The sequence below is a fragment of the Sturnira hondurensis genome, unplaced genomic scaffold (assembly GCF_014824575.4).
Source record: "Sturnira hondurensis isolate 20B ecotype Veracruz unplaced genomic scaffold, ASM1482457v3 Scaffold0015596, whole genome shotgun sequence".
NCBI classification, from domain to species: domain Eukaryota; kingdom Metazoa; phylum Chordata; class Mammalia; order Chiroptera; family Phyllostomidae; genus Sturnira; species Sturnira hondurensis.
This window is the reverse complement of record NW_028088227.1, coordinates 25,078,366-25,098,899: the sequence shown is the minus strand read 5'-3', so window position 1 is coordinate 25,098,899 and position 20,534 is coordinate 25,078,366. Positions and strand designations below refer to the sequence as shown.

Genomic DNA, 20,534 nt, shown 5'->3' with positions numbered 1-20,534 from the left:
GCTCCTAGGTGGAGTGAGAGGGCCGCATCTGCTCAGGAAAGAGTGAGGGAAGGAGGAGGGAAGGAGGGAAGGAGGGTAGGCAGGCAGGCAGGCAGGCAGGCACTACTGTCCAGTGCAGCCCTAGGTTTGCCCCTCCGGCCCCCCCCCCCAGCTCTGCTCTTTGATTCTGTCTGGGTCCCGCACCTCGGGCCCCAGCATGTTTTCATAGTAAAGGCTCTGAGAAACCGGCCGCGCGGAAACCACTTCATCTTTGTTCCGCCAAGTTGGCGAGAGCTGGCACTNGGCCCCCAAGTGTCCTGACAGGAGGATTCCTCCCTCCCTCCCTCTCCCCCTCTGTACCTCCAGCTCCTAGGTGGAGTGAGAGGGCCGCATCTGCTCAGGAAAGAGTGAGGGAAGGAGGAGGGAAGGAGGGAAGGAGGGTAGGCAGGCAGGCAGGCAGGCAGGCAGGCAGGCACTACTGTCCAGTGCAGCCCTAGGTTTGCCCCTCCGCCCCCCCCCCAGCTCTGCTCTTTGATTCTGTCTGGGTCCCGCACCTCGGGCCGCAGCATGTTTTCATAGTAAAGGCTCTGAGGAACCCGCCGCTCGGAAACCACTTCATCTTTGTTCCGCCAAGTTGGCGAGAGCTGGCACTCAAGTTTTCTGGTGGGAAAGAGCTACGCAGGGTGGCGGAGCGCAATTCAATGCGCCGTTCGCTCCCTTCCCTCTCAGCCCGGCCAGCGCTCCCGGTCTCTTCTCTGCTTGGCCCCCGTGAGGTGAGGGTCAGGAGGGAATAGGGTGCCCTCCCCTCGGAGGTTGCCAGGAAGGGCCTGGGTTCCAAGGCACCCAGCTCAGGTCCGGAGGAGCTGGCAGGAGGGGTCTGTCCGAGCACCCAGGCTGATTCAGAGGCAGAGGCCAGCCTGTGGGGGTTCAGGAGAGGCCAGGTGTAAGGCGAGGGTAGAGCCGAGCAGGGAGGACCGCCCCCCCCGCCCCCCCCCATCCCAGCCACCTGTGCACAGAGGTGCAGTGCACGGCTCCAGGCCCTCCGTGAGTCTGAGCATAAAAGCTTTTAAAAAGGCTGGGGCTTTGCCTTACGGAAGTTAACATTCCTGTGGGGACAAGAGCAGAAATGAAGTGACAAAAGGGATGGGCTAGGATGAGGGGCGCGTGTGACAGAAAAGGCGGGGCCAGGCTGGGAGGGCTGGCTCTCCACCCCAGGGCCCCACCCCTCCAGGCCAGGCTGGGAGGTTGGTGCGGAGGATTTAAAGAGACCAAGCGGAGGCCGCCCTCCGTTTTAGCCTTGGGGAGCAGGGCCAGATCTCCTTTCGTGTGTCCAGTGAGGGCAGGGACAATCTGAACTGGCTCTGGGGCGGGGCGGGGTGGGTGGGAGAGACAGAGGGGAGGAGGGGGAAGTTGTGGTGGAGGAGTCCAGGAGATGGGTACCGGAAGGAAATTTAAGATTTTGAGATTTGGCCAGGAGAGCAGGGTATGAGCCTCAGTCAGATTGGTGGGGGAGGGGTGTCTCAGCACTCACCTCATTTCTGAAGCCAGAAAACCAGTTCTTTCCCCTACCGAGGCTTGAGGAAAAGTAGCCCTGTACCCTGGGCGGGGCACATTATCAGACCCAGAGGTCTGGAGGGGATGTGATTTCAGTGGCCTTGGTTCCCCATGAATTGGTTCTTCTCCCCATGGGTTGGCAGCAGCCAGCAGAGGAAAACAGAGTGTGGGGAGGGCTGGGCTGGGCTGGGCGCGCCCCACCTCTCCTACCTGTCAGCCTCCAGCCCAACCCTCAAATCCCGGGATTCTTTTGATTGGACACGCTGCACTGATTGGCTGACACTTTATTCTCCCCCCACCCCACTCCCATGGAAATTCCTACTCTGCCCTCAGGGATGCTGAGTGGGGAGGGGTGGACCCCACATGCGATCTCAGCCGCTGTGGGAGAGGAACGTGTCTGGGGAACAGAGAATCCCCCTTGTGGAGCAAGGGAGGGACAGCGCCTTTCAGTGCAGCCCGGGCACTGCCCCATGGCGGGTGGGAGGGAGGAGAGAAGGCTTGGAGGGGCTAAGGAGGCGGAGCTGGCAGGAGCTGAGGCTATCGAGGGAGGACAGAGCTCTGCTTCCTGGACAGTCTCCTTCGTCCTAGGCCCAAAAGGCCAAGTACTGTTGCCACCAGGATCGCCCAAGAGCGGGGACTCTGGGAGGAAACATACTGTTTGTTGAGCAGGCAGTGGAGTGGCAGCGAGTGCAGCTGGGCTGGAAGGGAACATCAAGGTGGCCCAGGGCCACGGGACATCCTGGAGGACTGGGACCGTGGCGGGAGGGGCACCCCCAGGAGTGGGGACCAACAGCGCCCTGGAAACCGCAGCCTGAGAAGTGCATGCTGGCTCTGCAAGTCAGGAGCTGTGTGACCTCCAGCTGCCTGACCCCTGTGCCCCGGCATTTTTCCCTTTGGGAAGTGGGGAGAGAGAGCCATAAGGTGTCCCTCATAAAGCAGCCCAGTTAATGCGCAGGTTACAAATACAGAGAGTTTTAAGACAAATGGGAAAAAAAGCAGACCGCAGTGGGGGATGGAGCGAGAACTCCCCGAGGGATATCTGGGCTGACCTGGGGACCCAGGAGGACTCGTGTTCCTGCTGGGGACTTCAGGTTCCGGTGTAGAGGTGGAAGCAAGAAGCTGTGCCTTGGTGTCCCCAGGGTACCCAGAAACCCGGGCTCCCCTTCCAACGCCCCCGCAGCAGTTCCCTCAGGGTCCCCACCACCAGGGGCCCATGACATCACAAGTGTCAGTCGATGCTGGAAGCTTGACTGACCCCTGGTCCCAGGAAGCTCATCTTTTCACTGAGGGTACCTGTGGATGCCTGAAGTTGTGACCACAAGCTCGGTGGGTTAAAGCAACAGCAACACATTCTGTCAGATCTCAGGAGGCTGGATCTGAACTTGTGTCCCTCCGTCGTGACGCCATGTGGGAGGTGGTCTCCCTCTGCCCCCCAAAAGGCCCCAGTGGTCACATTTAGGGTTCACGCGGATAGCCCAGGACTACCTCCCCATCTTGACTCCATCGCATCAGCCAGGTTCTTCTTTGCCACATCAAGTGACGTTCACGGTCCCCAGAAACTAGGACAAGGACATCTTTTGGGGGAGGCAGTATTCAGCGGGCCACAGAGGCTGCAGAGAGGGGCTCTGTGAATGGAGATTAGATAGTTAGAGGGAGGGACTCTAGATATCTGGGAGGGCACCAGACACGCAGAGCTGTTCTGAGTGGCTCTCACCCGCTTGGGAGCAGACTGGTGGAAAGCGCTTAGTTAGGCTGGGCCCCGCCACCAGTTGCCTGGGGGGGGGGGGGCCTGCCACGCCCTGTCCCTCCTGTTGCTTCAGCAGGCACACATCTGCAGCCTGCGTGGGTGCAGAGCCCAGACCCCCAGGGAGGTCGGCCTCCCTGCCTGCTGGCTGCTGCCCCCGCACCTGCTCTGTGTTTCCCAGGCTGCTGTGCCCTGGGGTTTTCATTGCAGATCTTGCTGGATTAGCGCCTGGGCATCAGACCTACGTCAGAGGCCAGGGCCGTCCTCCACTCACCTGCAAGAGGAGGTTCACACTGACTCAGTGAGCGGGGCTGTCCGCAGAAAGAAGACAAACGGCGGCGGCGGGGGGGGGGGAGGGGGGNGGGGGGGGGGGGGGGGGGGGGGGGGGGGACGGCGGTGTGTATAAAGAGAGAAAGAGAGGGAGAAAACTTATGTCAAGGGAGTAGCTCATATGGTTTGGAGACGAGTGGCAGAAGACCTGGGGTGGAGCTGCCGTTGCAACCCACAGGTGCTGTGCCAGAGACCTCCTCCTGCGGATTCGGCTTTTGCTCTGGTCCGGCCTCCAGGGCCTTGGCGGAGGCAGCCCGTGGCCCTCCGTCCCTGGCTGCATGCCGCGCATGCCTCCTCACTCGGTGAAGGGGCGGGAGGCTCATTGGTGTCTCTGTGATTCAGGCACTAACCGCACTTTGGAGTCACCTCCAAAAGCCCCACCCTTCCTAACACCTACACCTTGGGAGTCAGAATTTCATCGTAGGACTTTTTTGAGGGCGGGGCACGGAACACAGACATTCAGACCGTGGCACCCGCCTACCTTATGGAGAGCAGTCTACTTTACCCAAAACTCACCGATTAGAATGTTAATCTCATCCAAAAAACACCTTCACAGAAACACCCCAAGTAGCGTTTGAACAAATGCCTGGGCATGCTGGCCGGGCCACACTGACATAAAAAACTAACTGTGAAACTTTTCATCTACTTAAACATCTATTTAAAGGTTTTATTTATTTTCAGAGAGAGGGGAGAGGAGGGAGAAAGAGAGGGAGAGAAACATCGGTCGGTTGCCTCTCTCACACATGCATGCACAGGTTGGGGACCCCCCCACCCCCCGCAACCCAAACCTGAGCCCTGACCAGGAACTGAACCGGTTTGCGGGATGGGATGATGCCTAACCCACTGAGCCACACCAGTCAGGGCAAGATGTGGTTTTGAAAACCTTCAAAAGACCCAATTTTAACGGAACCTTTCTTCCACAAAGCATCTTCCATGCCCCTCACCAGCACCCCCGCTGGTCCCCAGGGGCCCCAAGCCCCGGCCATCATGTGCAGGACAAGCCAAGTGTTCAATGATCTCAGCCTTGGTTTCTTTGGGGGGCTTCTGCTTACTATGACTATGGAAAGACCTCTTTAGGACTCGCTACCTGGGATTCAAATCCGGCCAGAGTCTGTGCTTTCTGGGGCTCGCCCTCACTGGGGCCCAGCATGACGGGGAAGGCTGCCCCCTCGGTCCCTTCTCCCTCTGCTCACCAGGCTTGAAATTCTAGACTTTGCAAAGGTCCACGATGTTCTATGAGGCCATCATCAGGGCTTGTGGTTTTTACCCTCACAGCGAATGGCTGTCACATGAAACCGCCACCCTGTGCATGTGTGGAGTGTGTGTGTGGCGGGCGCTTAGGAAGGGGGGCCTGCTCTTGGCCCTCACCCATACCCCCACACCCTGCAGAATAAAAGGAATCCTGGGCTTATTCACCAACACATGAAGAATGACCTTGAACTCCCCTGATGAATGTATTGTTAATTTCTCAAATGGCACACCGTGCGCCAGAACATCAGGATGTTGACCTTGGTGAGATGCCAGGCACTTCGCCCCCTCCCTCGAGTGGGCGTGGAGGGTGGGGGCTGCATCTCCAGACACCGCTGTGGCAAATTCAGACTCAAGCAAATAAAATAATAATTCAAAGAGGAAAAAAAGAGACAATATCAGGAAAGTTATCTGTTCTAAGAAAAGTCCTTTTTTTTTCTTGCCACAGTATAATGAGTCATTTATAAAGAGGAAGTGAGCTCTTTTGAAAAAAACTTGAAATATTCTTTCAGGGGCAGAAAACAATTCTTCACCAGTCTGGCGGGCCCTGGGCTGGGGGACTTTGCTCTCTGCCTGTCTTGAGCCAGCAGGAGCACCTCGTCTTGGGGAGCCAGGGCAGAGTGCCTGCTGTGGAAGGGAGAGCAATCTCATCACCCACGGAGCACCCCACCCTCCCCAGGCTGGCTGGTGCCAGTCTCTCCAGACTATTCGGAGGTCTCTCAGGGAAACACCCTGTCCACCTTGCACGTCCTGAGCAGTAGGGGGTGAGATGGCCCCCACACTTCCTGCCTCCCCCAGGGAGGCACTGGTCCTGTGAGATGTAGGCACAGCAGTGAAGGGCTGAGGGTCCCCAAGGACAGACCTTGGCCCACCTGCGCAGGTCCCCCTTTTTATGAGAAGGAGCCACCACGGAGAGGCCCCACCAAGCAGGAGGGGCAGGATGTGGGGCGAAGGCTGGTCACACCGAACTGAATGTCCTTCCCCAGGAATTCTGATTTACCCCAGACAGAGGGGTCCCGTGGCAGCCAGTGCTGCACACCCTGCATGTGGGGCAGCTGGGTGGGGAGGACATGGGACCCCCAACTCGATGCCACCCATGGGACTCCAGACATCATGGGCTTGGTGCCCAGGACTTCAGTCTCACGCTTCAGGCACCCACCGCAGTCAGGGAACAGAAGTGAGGTGCCAGGAACATGGGGGGCCCCTCCTGGCACTCTCCACCCCCCGCACATCACCCCAGGCAGCCCGAGCAGCAGCAGAGGGTGACCGTGGCTGTGCAGAGGCAGCTGCCCATCAGCTCAGGGCATGATGTCTACTTTCTGTGAGTGTGGGTCTCTCTCCTTACTATTAAGACAGCAGCAGCCCGAAGGGAAACGCCTTTCAGAGAAGCAGCTTCCAGCTTGTTTCTGGGAACCATGTGGGGGAGGGAGCAAGCTGGCGGGCCGGCCAGGGGAGCGTGGCACACGTAAGCAGCTGCCCACAGAATGGCCGCCCGGGCTTCAGAGGGAACAACCCAGAAAGCTGCCTCCTCCCTTCATCTATGCTTAAAACAAACCCTGGGTGTGGTCCTGGTGGGGGGGATGCTGGGACTGGGGTGGGAAGGAGAGGCTCCAGGGGCCACTGTGGGGAGAAGACGGGACCCAGCTGGCCCTGAAGATGCATCGGCAGGGTTCGCAGGGCTGCACTAGGGGGGATGAGGCAGAGGAGCCGGCCGTTCCCCTCAAGGGCAGGGGGCACAGTGTGATGAGACAGAGGCAAGGCCGCTGCCCTGGGACAGAAAGGCTGAAGGAGGAGCAGGGCTGGCCGTGCTGGGGGCAGGGTGTGTGTGGTGGGGAGGGGAGGAGCGGAGTGAACATTCCTGAGTAGAACAATCTGCAGACTGCCTGGCAGTGGAGGAGGGATTGGTCGGAGGAGTCTTGTGCAGCCAGAGTTTGTCCTGGTGAGTTTGTGCGTGTGGGTATGAGTGCGGGTCAGTGATTGTGAGCAGGTGTGAGGGTCTGTGTGTGAGTGTAGGCGGGCTGTGCTCCAGAAGGCTGGGAAGGGGTACCAGGCCCCGGGTGCGTGTGGCCGTATGGCGGATGGCCAGGGGTTTGGACTCTCTTCTCTGGACACAGGGAAGCCCCACAAATTCCTGAGGTGACAGCCTCACAAGTGCTAACGCAGCAGCTGGAACAAGGTGCCCTGTGTGGACGGGTGGGCCTGACCTTGGGCGTGCCTGACCTTGGGCGCGCCCAGAACGGCGTGCAGCATCTGGAGGGCCCACTGGACACAGCTCCCACCCTGGGCAGAGGCGGCCGGGCATGGCCGGGCCCAGTCTCCTCCAACTCTTGTTGCTCAATGGCCAGTGTCCCCCCTCCACCCCGAAGGACTTGTGCACCCAGGGAATACCTCCGCACGGCCGGGATGTTGCTCCACACGTGCACGGCGTTCCGGACAGTTCTGCCGCAGACCTCCTGGATGGTCACGGGGTCCGTCTGCAGGTGGAAACGCCGGCTGAAGATCAGGGTGACCTGGACAATGACCTCTGTCCCCTGCAGTACCCACGAGCTGCAGCCACCATGGGAACCATGTGTGGCCCTCAGAATACAGTGAACAGTCTTCCCAGGCTGACTATGTCCCCAAGTCCACCGTGCTTCACATTTAAAAAAAATCATTTGAGGAAAAATGTCGAGATACTATTTTAAAACTTTTAACCAGTGGATTTTTTGTCCCCGCGGGTCATGTGGCACAGAGACCCCCCCCCCCCACCTGCTCAGCCACCGGCTGGACTCCCCTGCAGATAAAGATGACTGTGGTCTTTGAGCCCTGGCTGGTGCAGCTCAGGGGGTTGAGCTCCGGCCTGTGAACTGAAAGGCCGCCAGTTCGATTCCCAGTCAGAGCGCATGCCTGGGTTGTGGGCCAGGTCCCCGGCTGGGGCCATGTGAGAGGCAACCGATCGATGTTTCTCTCCCTCTCTGTCTCCCTACTTTCCCCTCTCTCTAGAAATGAATCAATAAATCTTAAAAAAAAAAAAAAAGAACTGAAAGAGGACTGTGGCCTTTGCATCTCGGGGACGTGAGATCTGTGCCGGCAGAGAGGAGGGTATTGAGAGGTGTGAGCAGGCGCCTGGTCCTGGTTCACCTTGTCCCTGAAAGCCACCAGGAGGACAAGAGGAGAGAGAGCGGGAGGTGGGACAGACCTTCCGCCACTGGGAGGGGCAGCCTTGGAAGGGAGAGGGGCACAGAGGAGAAACTGAGGCAAGAAGCCACCTGGTCCCTGACACCGTGAAAGGTGGTCTTGACTCTGCCTCCCCAGGCTCCAGAGCGGTTAGAGAGGCCCCCCCAGTGTGTCCCGGAGCCCCACCACCTTTGAGCACATAGCTTCCTCCTATTTTTAGGCACCACGGGGTGGGAGGCAAGGGGGGTGACAGCTGGCTGTGCCATTGGTCACCAGGGCCCATCCCATGAGCAGGAACGAGGCTCCCCAGCAAGGTGGGAGCAGTCACAGAAAACATTGAAAGTCCCCTTTTGTCCACACTCCTCTAATTTGGGACCGATTTGGATGGACCCAGGAGGTGCAAAGAACAAGGAGAGTCAGGGTTTTGCTCCCAGTGCCCCCCCCCCCCCAGTTGGAAACTGCCCTCACTGGCTGGACCCGTGATTACTGAATCATAGTGTTTAAACAGCAGCCCTGGCTGCGGCTACGGGGCAGCCTGTGCAGTGTCCGGCCCCAGCCTGTTCAACAAGCAGGGAGAAGCACAGGCGCAGACAGAAGTCCAGGGACCGTGGGGCCACTCGGCTCGGCTCGGCTCTGGGAAAACGCTTTTTTAAACCATTGTGAAGGGAATTACATTCCAGGAAAACATAACTTACCCGGTCGATCTCCTGAAAAATAGGAAACCCTTACAGGTCGTTGTTTCTGAAGAAGAGTCACCTCCCGTTTTAAAACGAGGGCAACGGCAACCCACGCAGACCATCCCACAGGGAAATTCTATCTGGCTTTCAAATATTTCCGTGACCCCAGCTTCACATCGACAGCCAGACCCAACGAAAATGGCACACACCAAAAACCCGCACGCCGCTCTCTCTGCCCCGGCCACAGCAAAAAAGGCACCAAGTGCCCTCCCGTAGGAATGCAAAAATGGTTCCTTATTGGGAGTCTATTAGTATATCTTATTAATAGCTCAACAGAGGTAAATTTTCTCATTATCTTCACAAACATTAAAAAGAACATCTGAGCCCTGGTTGGTGTGGTTCTGTGGATTGAATGCTGGCCTGAGAACCAGAGAGTCACCAGGTTTGATTCCCCAGTCAGGGCACATGCCTGTGTTGCAGGCCAGCTCCCCAGTAGGGGGCGTGCAAGAGGCAAATACACATTGATGTTTCCCTCTTTTTCTCCCTCCCTCTCTCTCTGGAAACAAATATATAAAATCTTAAAAAAAAAAAAAAAGGAACACCTGACAGAATCCAGGAGTTATTATTGATAAAATTATTCAAAAAGTAGAAACCAGCCGTGGCTGGTCTGGCTCCGTGGATTGACCACTTGCCTGTGAACAGGATGGTCACTGGTTCGATTCCTAGTCAGGGCATGTGCCTGGGTTGCTGGCCAGGTCCCCCACTGGGGCCATCAAAAGGCAACCAATCAATATATCTCCCCTACACTGATGTTTCTCTCCCTTTCTCCCTCCCTTCTCATCTCTCTAACAATAAATAAATAAATTTTTTAAAAGTAGAAAGCAATGCAAACTTCTTTAACATAGTGAAACCTATAAACTCAGAGCCAGCACCCACTCAGTAGGGCAACACGGAAACACTGCCANGATGGTCACTGGTTCGATTCCTAGTCAGGGCATGTGCCTGGGTTGCTGGCCAGGTCCCCCACTGGGGCCATCAAAAGGCAACCAATCAATATATCTCCCCTACACTGATGTTTCTCTCCCTTTCTCCCTCCCTTCTCATCTCTCTAACAATAAATAAATAAATTTTTTAAAAGTAGAAAGCAATGCAAACTTCCTTAACATAGTGAAACCTATAAACTCAGAGCCAGCACCCACTAGTATGGCAACACGGAAACACTGCCATGAACATCAGGGACCAGACAGCCGTGTCCTGCCCCCACTGTGACTCAGCGTTACCCCAGAGACAACAGAAAGAGACACGAGGAAGGTCCCCGAGAGGTAAAATTCGAAGGAAACCCCGCCTCAAGGTACAGATGATCTGCTCCAACACCAAGGAGGCCTAATAGAATCCCCCCAAAATGACTAACGTCCCTAAGGCCGTTCCATGTGGCAGCAGAAGCAAAACTGAGGTACAGAAATCGATGGTTTCCGATATTCAAATCAAACCCAGTGAGATGTGAGGACGGAAGACCACAGCTGCCGCAGGGCACTCAGGAACAAATGCAGCGCGAACTGCCCAGGATTGCTGGTGACGCTCCGGGTGAGGCCCCGGAAAGTGCGAACGGTGGGAACGTGAGCCAGGACTAACCCTGCCCTCCAAGGGCCACAGGGCAGACCCTCGAAAATGACAAAGACCCCGACACGTGCCCCCGCATCGGAGCAGCGGTTGTGAAAGCCAAGGGTCAGGAATCGCCCAACTGCCCATCTACGAGGAGGAGGCCACTGCATTTGTCATGTCCACACGAAGCCAAATGGAAAAAAAAGACAAAACAAAATGAAGCACACGGACCACAGTGAGGAATGAGGGGCGTCCGGCAATGGGAGGGTCGCTCACGGGCACTCAGGCAGCAGCCAGGCGGCAATGCAGGCAGGTGGACCTGCTGTGTTTCTGAGAAGAAGCCTGGAGGTGACCAAGAAACCAAAGACGAGGGGACAAGGACAGATGGGGTCAGCGTGGCAAGGAGACTGTTTGCTACCTGTTTGGATGTGGGGGAGGTGTCCGGTGGGAGTGGACACTGGGTTGGACCAGGGGCTGTCGTGTATAGGGACAGGTTTTGGGAGGGCTTCAGGTCAGCCCTGGACAGGGTTTTCACTGAATCCTGGCGGTTCTAAGGGTCAGGGTTAAGAGGCCTGGAGAGAAAAAATCGGGTTGTCGGTGCTTTGGAGGTTGAGGGTCGGTGTGAGTGCCTGTGAGTGCATGTGTAGTGTGTCAGTTGTGGTTGTACTGTGTAAGTGTGTGTGTGGTACATGCACATGTGTGCATGTGCACAAATGGAGAGCCCTGTTGTGATGTGTCCTGAGTGTGGTGTGAAGAGGACACCATCTGAGGCCGCCACAAAAGGTCCACACCCTGGTGGCACAAGGCAATCTTCCCGGGCTCTGCAAACTCTGAAAATGGAGTCTCAGATGTCAGAACTTCAACGACCACCCCCAACAAAGCCCCCATGTCCCTGGGGAGGCCCACCTGGCTGGCATCCTGGGGACACACCCTGTCCATACCTCCAGGAAGCGTGTGGCTACAACGTGGTCATCCTTGGTCAACACCAGGTTGTCCACGAACATCCAGAAGAAGGGCCGCGGGCTGCTCAACCGGGGCCTTGCGTATTGCAGGATGCGGTGGAACTGGTACACGAACCACCCTGGGGGGACCAGCAGGGCTGAGGCCGGGGAGACTGTGGGAGGACCAGGCCCCGTGTGGCTGGCTCCCTCCTCCCCTGCGGCAGCTGAGTCTCAGGGCCCCAGGGCTCGCTGGGCAGCCCCCAGCCTCACCCAGTGCCCTGGAGTCCAGGGGCTGTGGGTGATGGGCAAGTTCACCCTCTGGCTGTGGCCATGGCTACGTCAGAACACATTGTGTTGTCCTTGCTGAACATGGGCAATTTATGGATGTTAGTGATCCCTCAACAAAGAAGTTTTTTAAAAAGACAGCCCTGGCTGGTGTGGCTCAGTGGGCTGAGTGCCGGCCTGGGAACTGAAAGGTCACCAGGTCGATTCCCAGTCAGGGCACATGCCTGAGTTGTGGGCTGGGTCTGCAGCTGCGGGCGTGTGAAAGCAAACACTTGATGTTTCTCTCCCTCTCTTTCTCCCTCCCTCCCCCCTCTAAAGATAAATAAATAAAATCTAAAAAATATATGAAAAAATGAAAAGGCAGACAATATGCCATTTCTGCCCTCTCTGAGGGCTGGTGGTCCATGGGGGGAGGGAGGGGAGGGCCTGGGCCTGGGGGCAGAGGGCACTGTCTCACCGGGAGGACGGTCTCGGGCCTGGTGGAGGGGAGGTGTGCTGCCGTACACAAGGTCGAACGGGCCCCACTCTTCCACCTGCAGGACACAGGACATTGGAGGAACTTCCACGGCTCGCAGGCAGGCAGCCCGTGCCAGCAGCAGGCTCCTGTGTGCCGAGTGGTGGCACCACCAGGGCGGGCGGTGAAGCCACGGAGTCAGACCCACCAGTGTCCCTGTCAATCACCATCGGCCTGGGTAACTCTCAGAGCCGGCATCCATCGTTTGAGGTGAAGCTGGCACTCCCCCCCCCAACACCCCACAGAGCGCTGGACACTCCACGTGGACACTTTTGTGTGCAGTGGGGAGAGGCTGTGTCCCAGCCTTGGGGCAAACGAGAGACCAGTGTCCTCCTGCCCTGGGGCCAAGAGAAGGCTTCCCACACTTTCTCCACCTGCTGTGGAGGCCCGAGGCCGAGTTGGGTGCTGGTGAGTCATTTCAGGCATTTCCTCCAAGGCTGCCTTGCAGGAGAGCGGAGAAAAGACTTGGAGGGAGCCGGGGCATTTCGTCATGGGAGTGTCCAGAGGGAGTTTGCCGCCAGCCACTGTTTACTTTAGAGGGAGGGGCAGGGTTAATCCTCTCTCTGGGTGACACCATCACAGGTAGGCCCCTTGGACTTCCACATGGAACAGGAGGTTTGGCTGGCCCCTCTGCTCTGGGCTGCGGGCAGCGTGGGGGCCTTGAAAGTGCCCCTCTTGCCTCTCCCCCGAGGGCAGAACTGCCAGCAACTGTGAGGGTGGGTGCCGATTCCTGTGAGACCCCCACGTTGGCCCTGGCTGGGGCCAGTGCTGTGCGGCAGCTGGGCTGCTCCCCCCCCCCGCCCAACCCCCACAGCACTCTGGCCCACCCATGGGCCTCCATCCTGGTACCTGGATGAACACAATGCACTTACATTCCTCCTCACTACGTCAGTAACATCGTCCAGATGTCTCAGGTTTCCTGAGCCAGAAACAGTTTCCAGAAAGCCCAAACTCATCAGCTCTGGGTCAGGAAAGACAAGGGCACAAAAAGACAATCGACTCGGAGCCCCACCTTAATCCAATGACCAGAAACCATGTCTGTCGTCAAGGAACAAGCTTTGTCTTTTCAGTGACCTGACGGGAGACGGAGGGTGCAGTGTGTGTTGCCTTGGAAGCCCAGCAAGGAAAGCTCCTCTGAGTGTTGCTTTGAGAGCCAAGAGGTTTGCCACGCAGCCAGCCTTCCTGGGCCGCCATGTTGCGCCCGGGTCAGGAAGTCCACCAGGCAGTGGGGTCCACACCGGGGTCACCGGACCAGGCCGCATGACATGGCGGGTGGGCTGCCGGAGCCAAGTTATGCCCTCAGGGTGGTTGTGGCCTGGGCACAGGAAGATGAGCCCAGAAGGGCCTTGCAAATTGGACTCAGGGACGTCCCCGGGTGGGAGATAAAGGCAGTGTGCCCTGACCTGACCCCCGGCTCCCTTCAACTGTAAGTTGGGCCCACTCTGTGTGAGTCTCAGGCCCCTTGCCCAGGCTGCTGTGACCACTGCATGGTGGTCAAGGCACAAGGCACAAGCTGGAAACGGGTAGAATCTCCGATTCCATTCCGTCTGAGACTAAGGGGTATTTTCAAGGGTTCTCCTCATGCCGGGCCCAGAAGAATCCAGGGTTTCTGAGGGCCCCAGCTGGTGAGGGAGGACACCTGGGTGAGGCTGGAGGCAGCATGGGTCTGGCTGGGCACTCTAGGAGTGAGGGTGCTGGGGTCCTTGGGAGAGGCTGGGTCACTCTGCCGGGTGGCTGGGTGTGTGGTGGCCATGGGCAGAGAGCCTGGCCACCAGGCCCTCATAAATGGCACTTTATACCCGCCACCTGGCTCTCTGCGTTTCCTTTCCAAGGTGCGTCCTCTGAAGGAGGGAGCCCCATGGCTCCTTCACCCTCTCTGCCGACTCCTGAAAATGACCCTCAGCCCCATATGCGTGGTGTTGCCCCAGATGCTCAGCAAGTGTGACACTGGGAACATTCCAAACCCCCCACACACCCAGGTTGGGGCAGGCGCACCCTCCATTGGAAGTCCCCTGGATGTCAACACACTCACCATTCCCTATCTCCCCAAAAAGGGACAGCACACGGACTGGCTCTCTTTTCCACGCAGGCACAGTTGCATACATCTCAAGGGGACTGTCCTGTTTATTTAAAAAAGAGGACATTCTGGGATGACTCGGTTACAGAGCCTATGAGTCACACGGAACCTCCTTTCTGCCCAGCAGGCAGATTGGCACGACCCCCGATGAACAGAGGCACAATTGAGACACCCCAGCCACAGCGGCTGGCCTCGCCCTGGTCGCATGGCCCCCAGACCCACGAAGACCCTGCTCCCCCTTAGACCAGGCTTTCTCTAGCAGAGGGAAGGTGGATGCCGTGCAGGTGCGTTTTTCCTGAGCGTGCAGAAAGACAGTTCCACCCCGGGCACGGGGGGACACTTCCATCATGTTTCTTGGGGGGAGTCTCAATTAGGGGCGTTCTGAATACCTGCAGCAGTGGGGTTCACCCCATTCCTCTCCTTGTGTGAGCTCTGAGTGTGGCCCCAAGCTGCCTGGCTTCCTGAAAGCTCCCAGCAGGAGGCCCAGACCCAGTTGAGGATTAAGACCAAGAGCCTGTGCCCTGTGCTCAGCCACAAAGACGCGGAGCTGAGGAAAAAGGAGGGCAACCCCCCCGAATGATGCCTACTTTCCCTTCCAAGACACACGGGGAGAGACCCTTCATCCATTTGGAAAACAAGCCCCCAAGAGTACCCTGCCCCCAAGCCGTGGCACTGCGGGGAGCCCCACCTCCTGAAAACAAGGCACCAAGTTGCCCACAGTCGGAGACCTTGCCTGAGCAGGGTGTCTGCCTGTGTGTGAGGCATGCAGGGCGGGGTGAGGAGTTGTGGCCCCGGGTCACTCAGGGCAGGGTCTGCCTCAGGCTTAAGCAGATGGGCCCGCACAGGCACAGGCCCTGAGGGAGTGAGCAGGTGAGTCCAGGCGGGGCAAGGCAGGTGGTGCCCTGGCTACCCTGAGGGGGTGGAGGAGAGGGAAGGACAGGGCCATCCAGCCCAGGCACAGTTCTGCGGAATACTGGGGGGCACCCATCCTTGTCCCCCACCACAGCTGCAGGAGCTGAGCCTCGTCCCTCTGCATCTGGCCCTAAGCTCGAATTAACGACGTTTCTGAATATCGATCGCATTTTCTTTCAAAGTAAACACTTAGATGGACAGTTTCTGCCACTAAATGGCCCCCGAAGAAGGTTCCAGAAGTGCGTGGGCCTATTCTCCAAAAAGCACCATTAAAACACCCATAGAGGTTGTTAAGGACACATTCCCAGCCTGTGTCGGGAGACTGTGGGATGGCATGGCCACCTGGGGGGCCCGGAAGTGGCCCCAGCAACGCTGTGTGCAGGTCCCCAGAGCTGGTTCCGGCCCCTGCTGTCTACTGCTTCCTCGCCAAGCACTCTCGCCCTCCTGTCTTTATTTTCCCAGGGCAACCATGACAAACAGAAATGAACTGTGTGGCCACAAATTTATTTGGGAGGTTGGAAGTCCCAGCAGTGCCGGTTTCCTCTGGAGGGTCTGAGGGGGCTCTGTCCCAGGCCTCTAACCAGCTTCTGGAGGTGACCAATGGCCTAAGGCCCTGGGCTTGCAGAGCATGGCTTCAGTGCTCCCCACCCCCAGCGCCACACACCACCCTCCCTCTGTGCCTGTCTTCCCAGCCTCCTGTCCTTTCTGTTCCCTGACACCGGCCACTGTGTTGGAGGCCCTCCCGAATCCAGGAGGACCTCCCCCAAGACCCTGAACTCAGTGACATCTGCAAAGACCCTGCTTCCAAAACAGGTCACGTTCACAGGTACCAGGGGTCAGGACTTTGTGGGGCACAGTTCCTCCCGCTGTGATGAGCCCACAGCCCCTGCCTGGCACCTGGCTCCCGGCCTCGGCCCCCAGAGGCCTTGTGTCTTGCTGGCTGCCCGGGCGTTTGTTCCTACTTGCTGGGCTGAGGGGCACACATGTGGGGAGCCCCTCTCCCACCTGCTACCAACCCCTCATTCCAGGCTCAGAACAAACAAAACCACCTGCTAAAGTAGCTAAAAAGCAGACCGCCTCGTGGACCTGGCTGTCAAAGGGAGAGCACTGCATCTCACTGCGTAGGGGCGGGCAGGCATTTCACAACTAGGGACCAGGGCGCACCCGCAAAGCTGGGTCACTGGCCCAGCCTCCTGGTGGCTGCTTACCGCCTCCTGGTCGTAGAAGGCCTTCAGGCGCTCCTGCCACTTCCTCCTGCGCTGCAGCAGCCCGTTTCGGGAGGAGGTCAGGCACAGGAAGCACACCCAGTTGCTCATGGCGTGGACTTTCTCCGAGGTCCCGGGACCCACCAGCACATCCACGCACTCAAAGCAGTAGCACCTCGAGTCAGACAGAAACCCACAGTGACTGAGATGACATTGCTTTGGCCACCCACTGAAACCATGGGTTGATGTCCCGACTGGTGTGGCTCAGTGGGTTCGGCATTGTCCCGCAAAGCGGAAGGTGTCCAGTTTAGTTCCTGGTTCAGGTTGATTCCCAGTTCAGGGCACACGCCTGGGGTGCAGGCCAGGTCCCCAGGTGGGGGCGTGCAAGAGGCAACTGATGATGTCTCTCTCGCACATGGATGTTTCCCTCTCTCCCTCTCTTTCTCCCTACCTTCCCGTCTATAAATAAATAAATAAAATTGAAAGAAAGAAAGAGAGGGAGGAAGGGAAACTATGGTCTCCTCCAGGCAGACAGCCTGCCCCCTTCTTTGGAGTGGGCTATGGGAAAGTGAGACTGTAGACCTGGGTGAGGACCCGTCCCTCTTAGGGACCCAGATGGACAGGAACCAAGCCATCCATAAAAGACAGCTAGCTGTTTATGGACAGTGAGAGATTTCAAAGATCCCCCCCTAAGCCACCGGTCTTCCCCCAACTCAAGAGCCCGTGGAAATAGTTAAGGGCTCCAGCACCAGCTGGGGTGGGGGGCAAATGGTGGAGGGGGCAGCTGGAAATGCAAGGACGGTCCGGGAGGACAGAAGGGGAGGGGGCCATGCACGGTGCTCAGGCCGGCATGGAAGGAGGAATGACTGCGCCCCTGCCTGTCTCCCGCTTCCCTCCACTCTGACTGGCAGCCCCAAGGGTGCAAGGTTCCCGCACTGCCCTGTGTAATGCCTGGGGAGCAGCTCCATCTCAGCGATGCAGTAATGAAAAGCAAAGACCAGAAACCAAATCCTTTGACATCCTACCTTCCATATGCCAAGGCTCTCCACCAGATGAAACATTTGAAATGAAAATAAAAAGCTTTGGAGAAGGTCATCTTTTCAAGGGGGAAATGCCCCCCACACTCTGGGGTAAGTGGCCGAGATGGGTAGAAATTTCCTGGGCTCTCGGGCCCTCACCCCCACCCCACCGGGCGCCCCGCGCCTCACCGGGTGCAGTCGGGGTTTTCACAGATGAGCAGAGTCTCTCCCGAGCAGCAGATGGAGCAGTAGGACTGGTACCCGTCGTCGTCGTACAGGAAGAGGCAGTCCAGGAACTTGTTCTTGGAGAGGGGCAGACCAGGCCACTGCCCCTCTGCTCCCACAGAGATCCCCAAAGCCACCCCTCAGCTCCCTGCTTACCTTGCACGGGGAGCACATCCCTCCCGCAAATAGGGGGTGCTGTGTGTGCACCTGGAGGCTCCCGCAGCAGATGCACATGTCTAAGGGGGGCAGCCAAAGGGCAAAGCATGTCACCGCACCATCAAACAGAGCAACAGACGGGGAGGCAAACTTAGCAGGAGTGGGAAAAGCGCACACCCTTGTTGAAAGATCTAAATGAATGGGAACGTGTCCGTGTTCATGGCCCAGACACTGAATATCATTAAGACAACGTGCCTCCCCAGACTGGCCCACAGTCTTCTCAAAATCCCCACTGGCTGGTGTGTGTGTGTGTGCATGCGGGTGTGTGCACATGTGTGTGTGTGTGTGTGCGCACAGAAATTGCTACAGCTGACCTGAAAATGCACATGGAAACAAAAGGAATCGAGAATAGGCAAATCCATAGAGAAGATAAGTAGATTCGTGGTGGCCTAACGTTCATGGGAGGAGCTGATAATGAATGGGGAATGACATGGGAATGGGATTTGGGGGGCGGGGGTCATGAAAATATCCTAAATTAAATTGTGGTGATGGTGAAAAGCACCGAAAGACACTGCACCGTACACCTTAAATAAAGCCGTGTGGGCTTGGCCGGCGGAGGGGTTGAGCAGCAGCTGACCAGCTCCGTCTGCTGCCCCCTTCCTGGGTGGACCCCAGCCGGCCTTTCCAGAGCTTGCTGCCATTGCCCTTCACCTGGGTGGGGGGGCTCACCTTCTATGTCTCGTTGGTTAGCCTTGACTTCATATGCAATCTGATCTGGAAAAGAAAGTTAAGAAGTGGACCCTTCTGTCCATCTGTAATTTAAACAACATGAAGTGAGTGCCACAAGCCCATCTTCTGAAGTCATAGGAGTCAGAAGATCCTGCCCCAGCCACCCCCTGCCCTCCCCTGGCCACCCCCTGCCCTCCCCTGGCCACCCCCTGCCCTCTCCTTTCCTGAAGTGTTAAACATCCAAGCTCCCGGGTGGGGGGAGCCTCTGCCCAGACATCTGAGCTCTGTGTGAACATTCCCAGGCCTGTGGTCGGCACCCTAAGCGAGGGGCCCAGCACCCAGATGAGCCTCACCTCTTTGGGGTCCAGGTGCAGGGGAGGACGACAGCTCGCTGGACCCCACCAGGATGACATCCTTGCTGCACTCAGCCTCTGGGTCCAGGACTGGAGCAGCTGCCATGTGGACACCACCCAGGAGACGGGACGCACACAAGCAGAGGGAGAAAAATGGCCCCTCAGCTTCTGCCTCTGACCCCCTGGCCCCGAGTGTAGAGGACAGAGAGGACTGCCCAGCTCAGCCCCCGCCCACTGTCCACAGCGACACCAGGCCCTCCCAACTGGGTGGGAAGGTCCCCCTCGCAGGACGACTGGTGTTGAAAGAGTGCCCTGAGATGGCTTTGTGTCAGGAGGGCTCTCCTCGAGGAGGCCAAGGTCTGGGGGTCTTCTTCCCATAAAAGGGAAGGCAGGGGGCCCCAGAGGGGACTCCCAGGGGTTGGGGTTCCAGGACCTGAGGTCTGCTGCAGCGCCAGCCTCCGGCCTCCATTCGCATCTACCAGTTGCTATAGGCCCCTCTGCCACCCCCACACTCCGGCCTCCCACAGCCCCCCAGACCTGCGGGACCCGCAACACAGGAGGATGGGGAGAAGGAGAAAGGGCCTCACCGAGCTCGCAGGGCGGCTGGTCCCCGGGGGTCTGCCACAGCCCCTCTCCCAGCTGCTCAGCTGGGTGAGGGTCCAAGTTGTCCGGGAAATCCAGGCTCAGGGTCCTAGGGCTATAGACGGCCATGGAACCAGGTGACAGGCCCCCCAGAAGCCAGCAGGAAGAAAGTCAGGTGGGAGAGCGGAGGCCACCGGGGGTGAGCGCTGAGGAGCACTGGCTGAGGAGCCCTGGCGGAGGGCGGCAGAGTCTCCGTGGCGAGCAGGGACAGGGCAGGCAAGCTTCTGTGTGCAGGGGCGTTGAGTGGAAGGCTGAGGCGCTCATGCGGCCACTCCTGTGAGTGGGGAGATAGAAGGTTCAGGAACGGGGGAGGGGCAGAAAAGGTTGGGTGGGGTTAAGGGCGCAGTGGGAGGGTGCAGGTTTGAGGGACTGGGTGAAGGAGTTCAGTAAAGGGTGCTGAGTGTAGAATGGAATTAGGGTGGGGGCCTCAGGGCAGAAGGAGCTCAGAAGGGGGAGGGGCGAGTCACTCAGGGGCGGAGCTTAGGGGTCTTAGTAGTCTGGGCGTGGGTGGGTGGGCAGGGCCCCAGGAGAAGAAGGAGGGGGGAGGAGGGGCAGGGGTAGGACAGTTCCCTGGGGGCCTACGAGTTGGGTGGTGTCCTACGTGGGGGTGGAGGGGGTGGAGGTGAGGGGTGAGGGAAAAGCAGAAAGGAGGCAGTTATTGTGGTGGGATGGGCAACAGACACTCAGTGGGGGGCGGTGTCTGGAGAGGTTGGGGGACCCCGGGCAGGGGCCTGGAGCAGGAGGCGGAGGAGCACGTGGCAGCGGCTGTACTGCTGGGACAGATAGGGTACAGGGCAAAGTGTGAGGACATAACTAGGGCCATAACTTTCTCCCCACATGGGTGTGGGCTGGGCCTGGTGACTTCCCGGTGAAATGTGTAGTGTGCGCTGGGGGAGCAACCACAGGGAAGACCCCTGACAAACACCTCCACCGGGTTTTCAAGGTCAACCCCGACAGTGCTGTGAGGTTCTTGGTAACTCTACATAGCTTTGCAAATTTTCTGTAAATATAAAACTATTCTAAAATCTTTTTATTTTACTGTATACAGCGAGCGTTATTAAGTATAGTTGGCGTGCTGCACATTACCAATTTTGCCTACTCCCCCGCCCCCACTCCCTTGGCAACTGCCTATCTGTTCTCTGTGTCTAATGATGTCAGGGTGTGTTGTTGGGTTTTGTTTTTTTTA

General features: G+C 58.0%; 1 protein-coding gene across 1 annotated transcript; it reads right to left on the bottom strand.

Moving 5' to 3' along the window:
- Positions 1–4,789: 4,789 nt before the first annotated feature.
- Positions 4,790–18,812, bottom strand: DNMT3L (DNA methyltransferase 3 like). Its single transcript, XM_037065301.1, has 11 exons — positions 18,707–18,812; positions 18,354–18,398; positions 17,625–17,704; positions 17,433–17,545; positions 16,228–16,399; positions 14,063–14,150; positions 12,903–12,991; positions 11,974–12,049; positions 11,232–11,371; positions 7,244–7,329; positions 4,790–5,482 (listed from the first exon to the last, which is right to left on the bottom strand). The coding sequence occupies exons 1-11, from the start codon at positions 18,810–18,812 to the stop codon at positions 5,317–5,319; spliced, it is 1,161 nt and encodes a 386-aa protein (XP_036921196.1). The 3' UTR covers positions 4,790–5,316.
- Positions 18,813–20,534: the final 1,722 nt, after the last annotated feature.

Coding starts and splice junctions, on each gene's coding strand:
- DNMT3L (XM_037065301.1), bottom strand. CDS start 18,812: ATGGCAGCTGCTCCAGTCCTGGACCCAGAGGCTGAGTGCAGCAAGGAT. Junction 17,705..18,353: donor TAACCAACGAGACATAGAAG/GTGAGCCCCCCC, acceptor TGCCCCCCTTAG/ACATGTGCATCTGCTGCGGG. Junction 17,546..17,624: donor GGATGTGCTCCCCGTGCAAG/GTAAGCAGGGAG, acceptor CCCCTCTCCAAG/AACAAGTTCCTGGACTGCCT.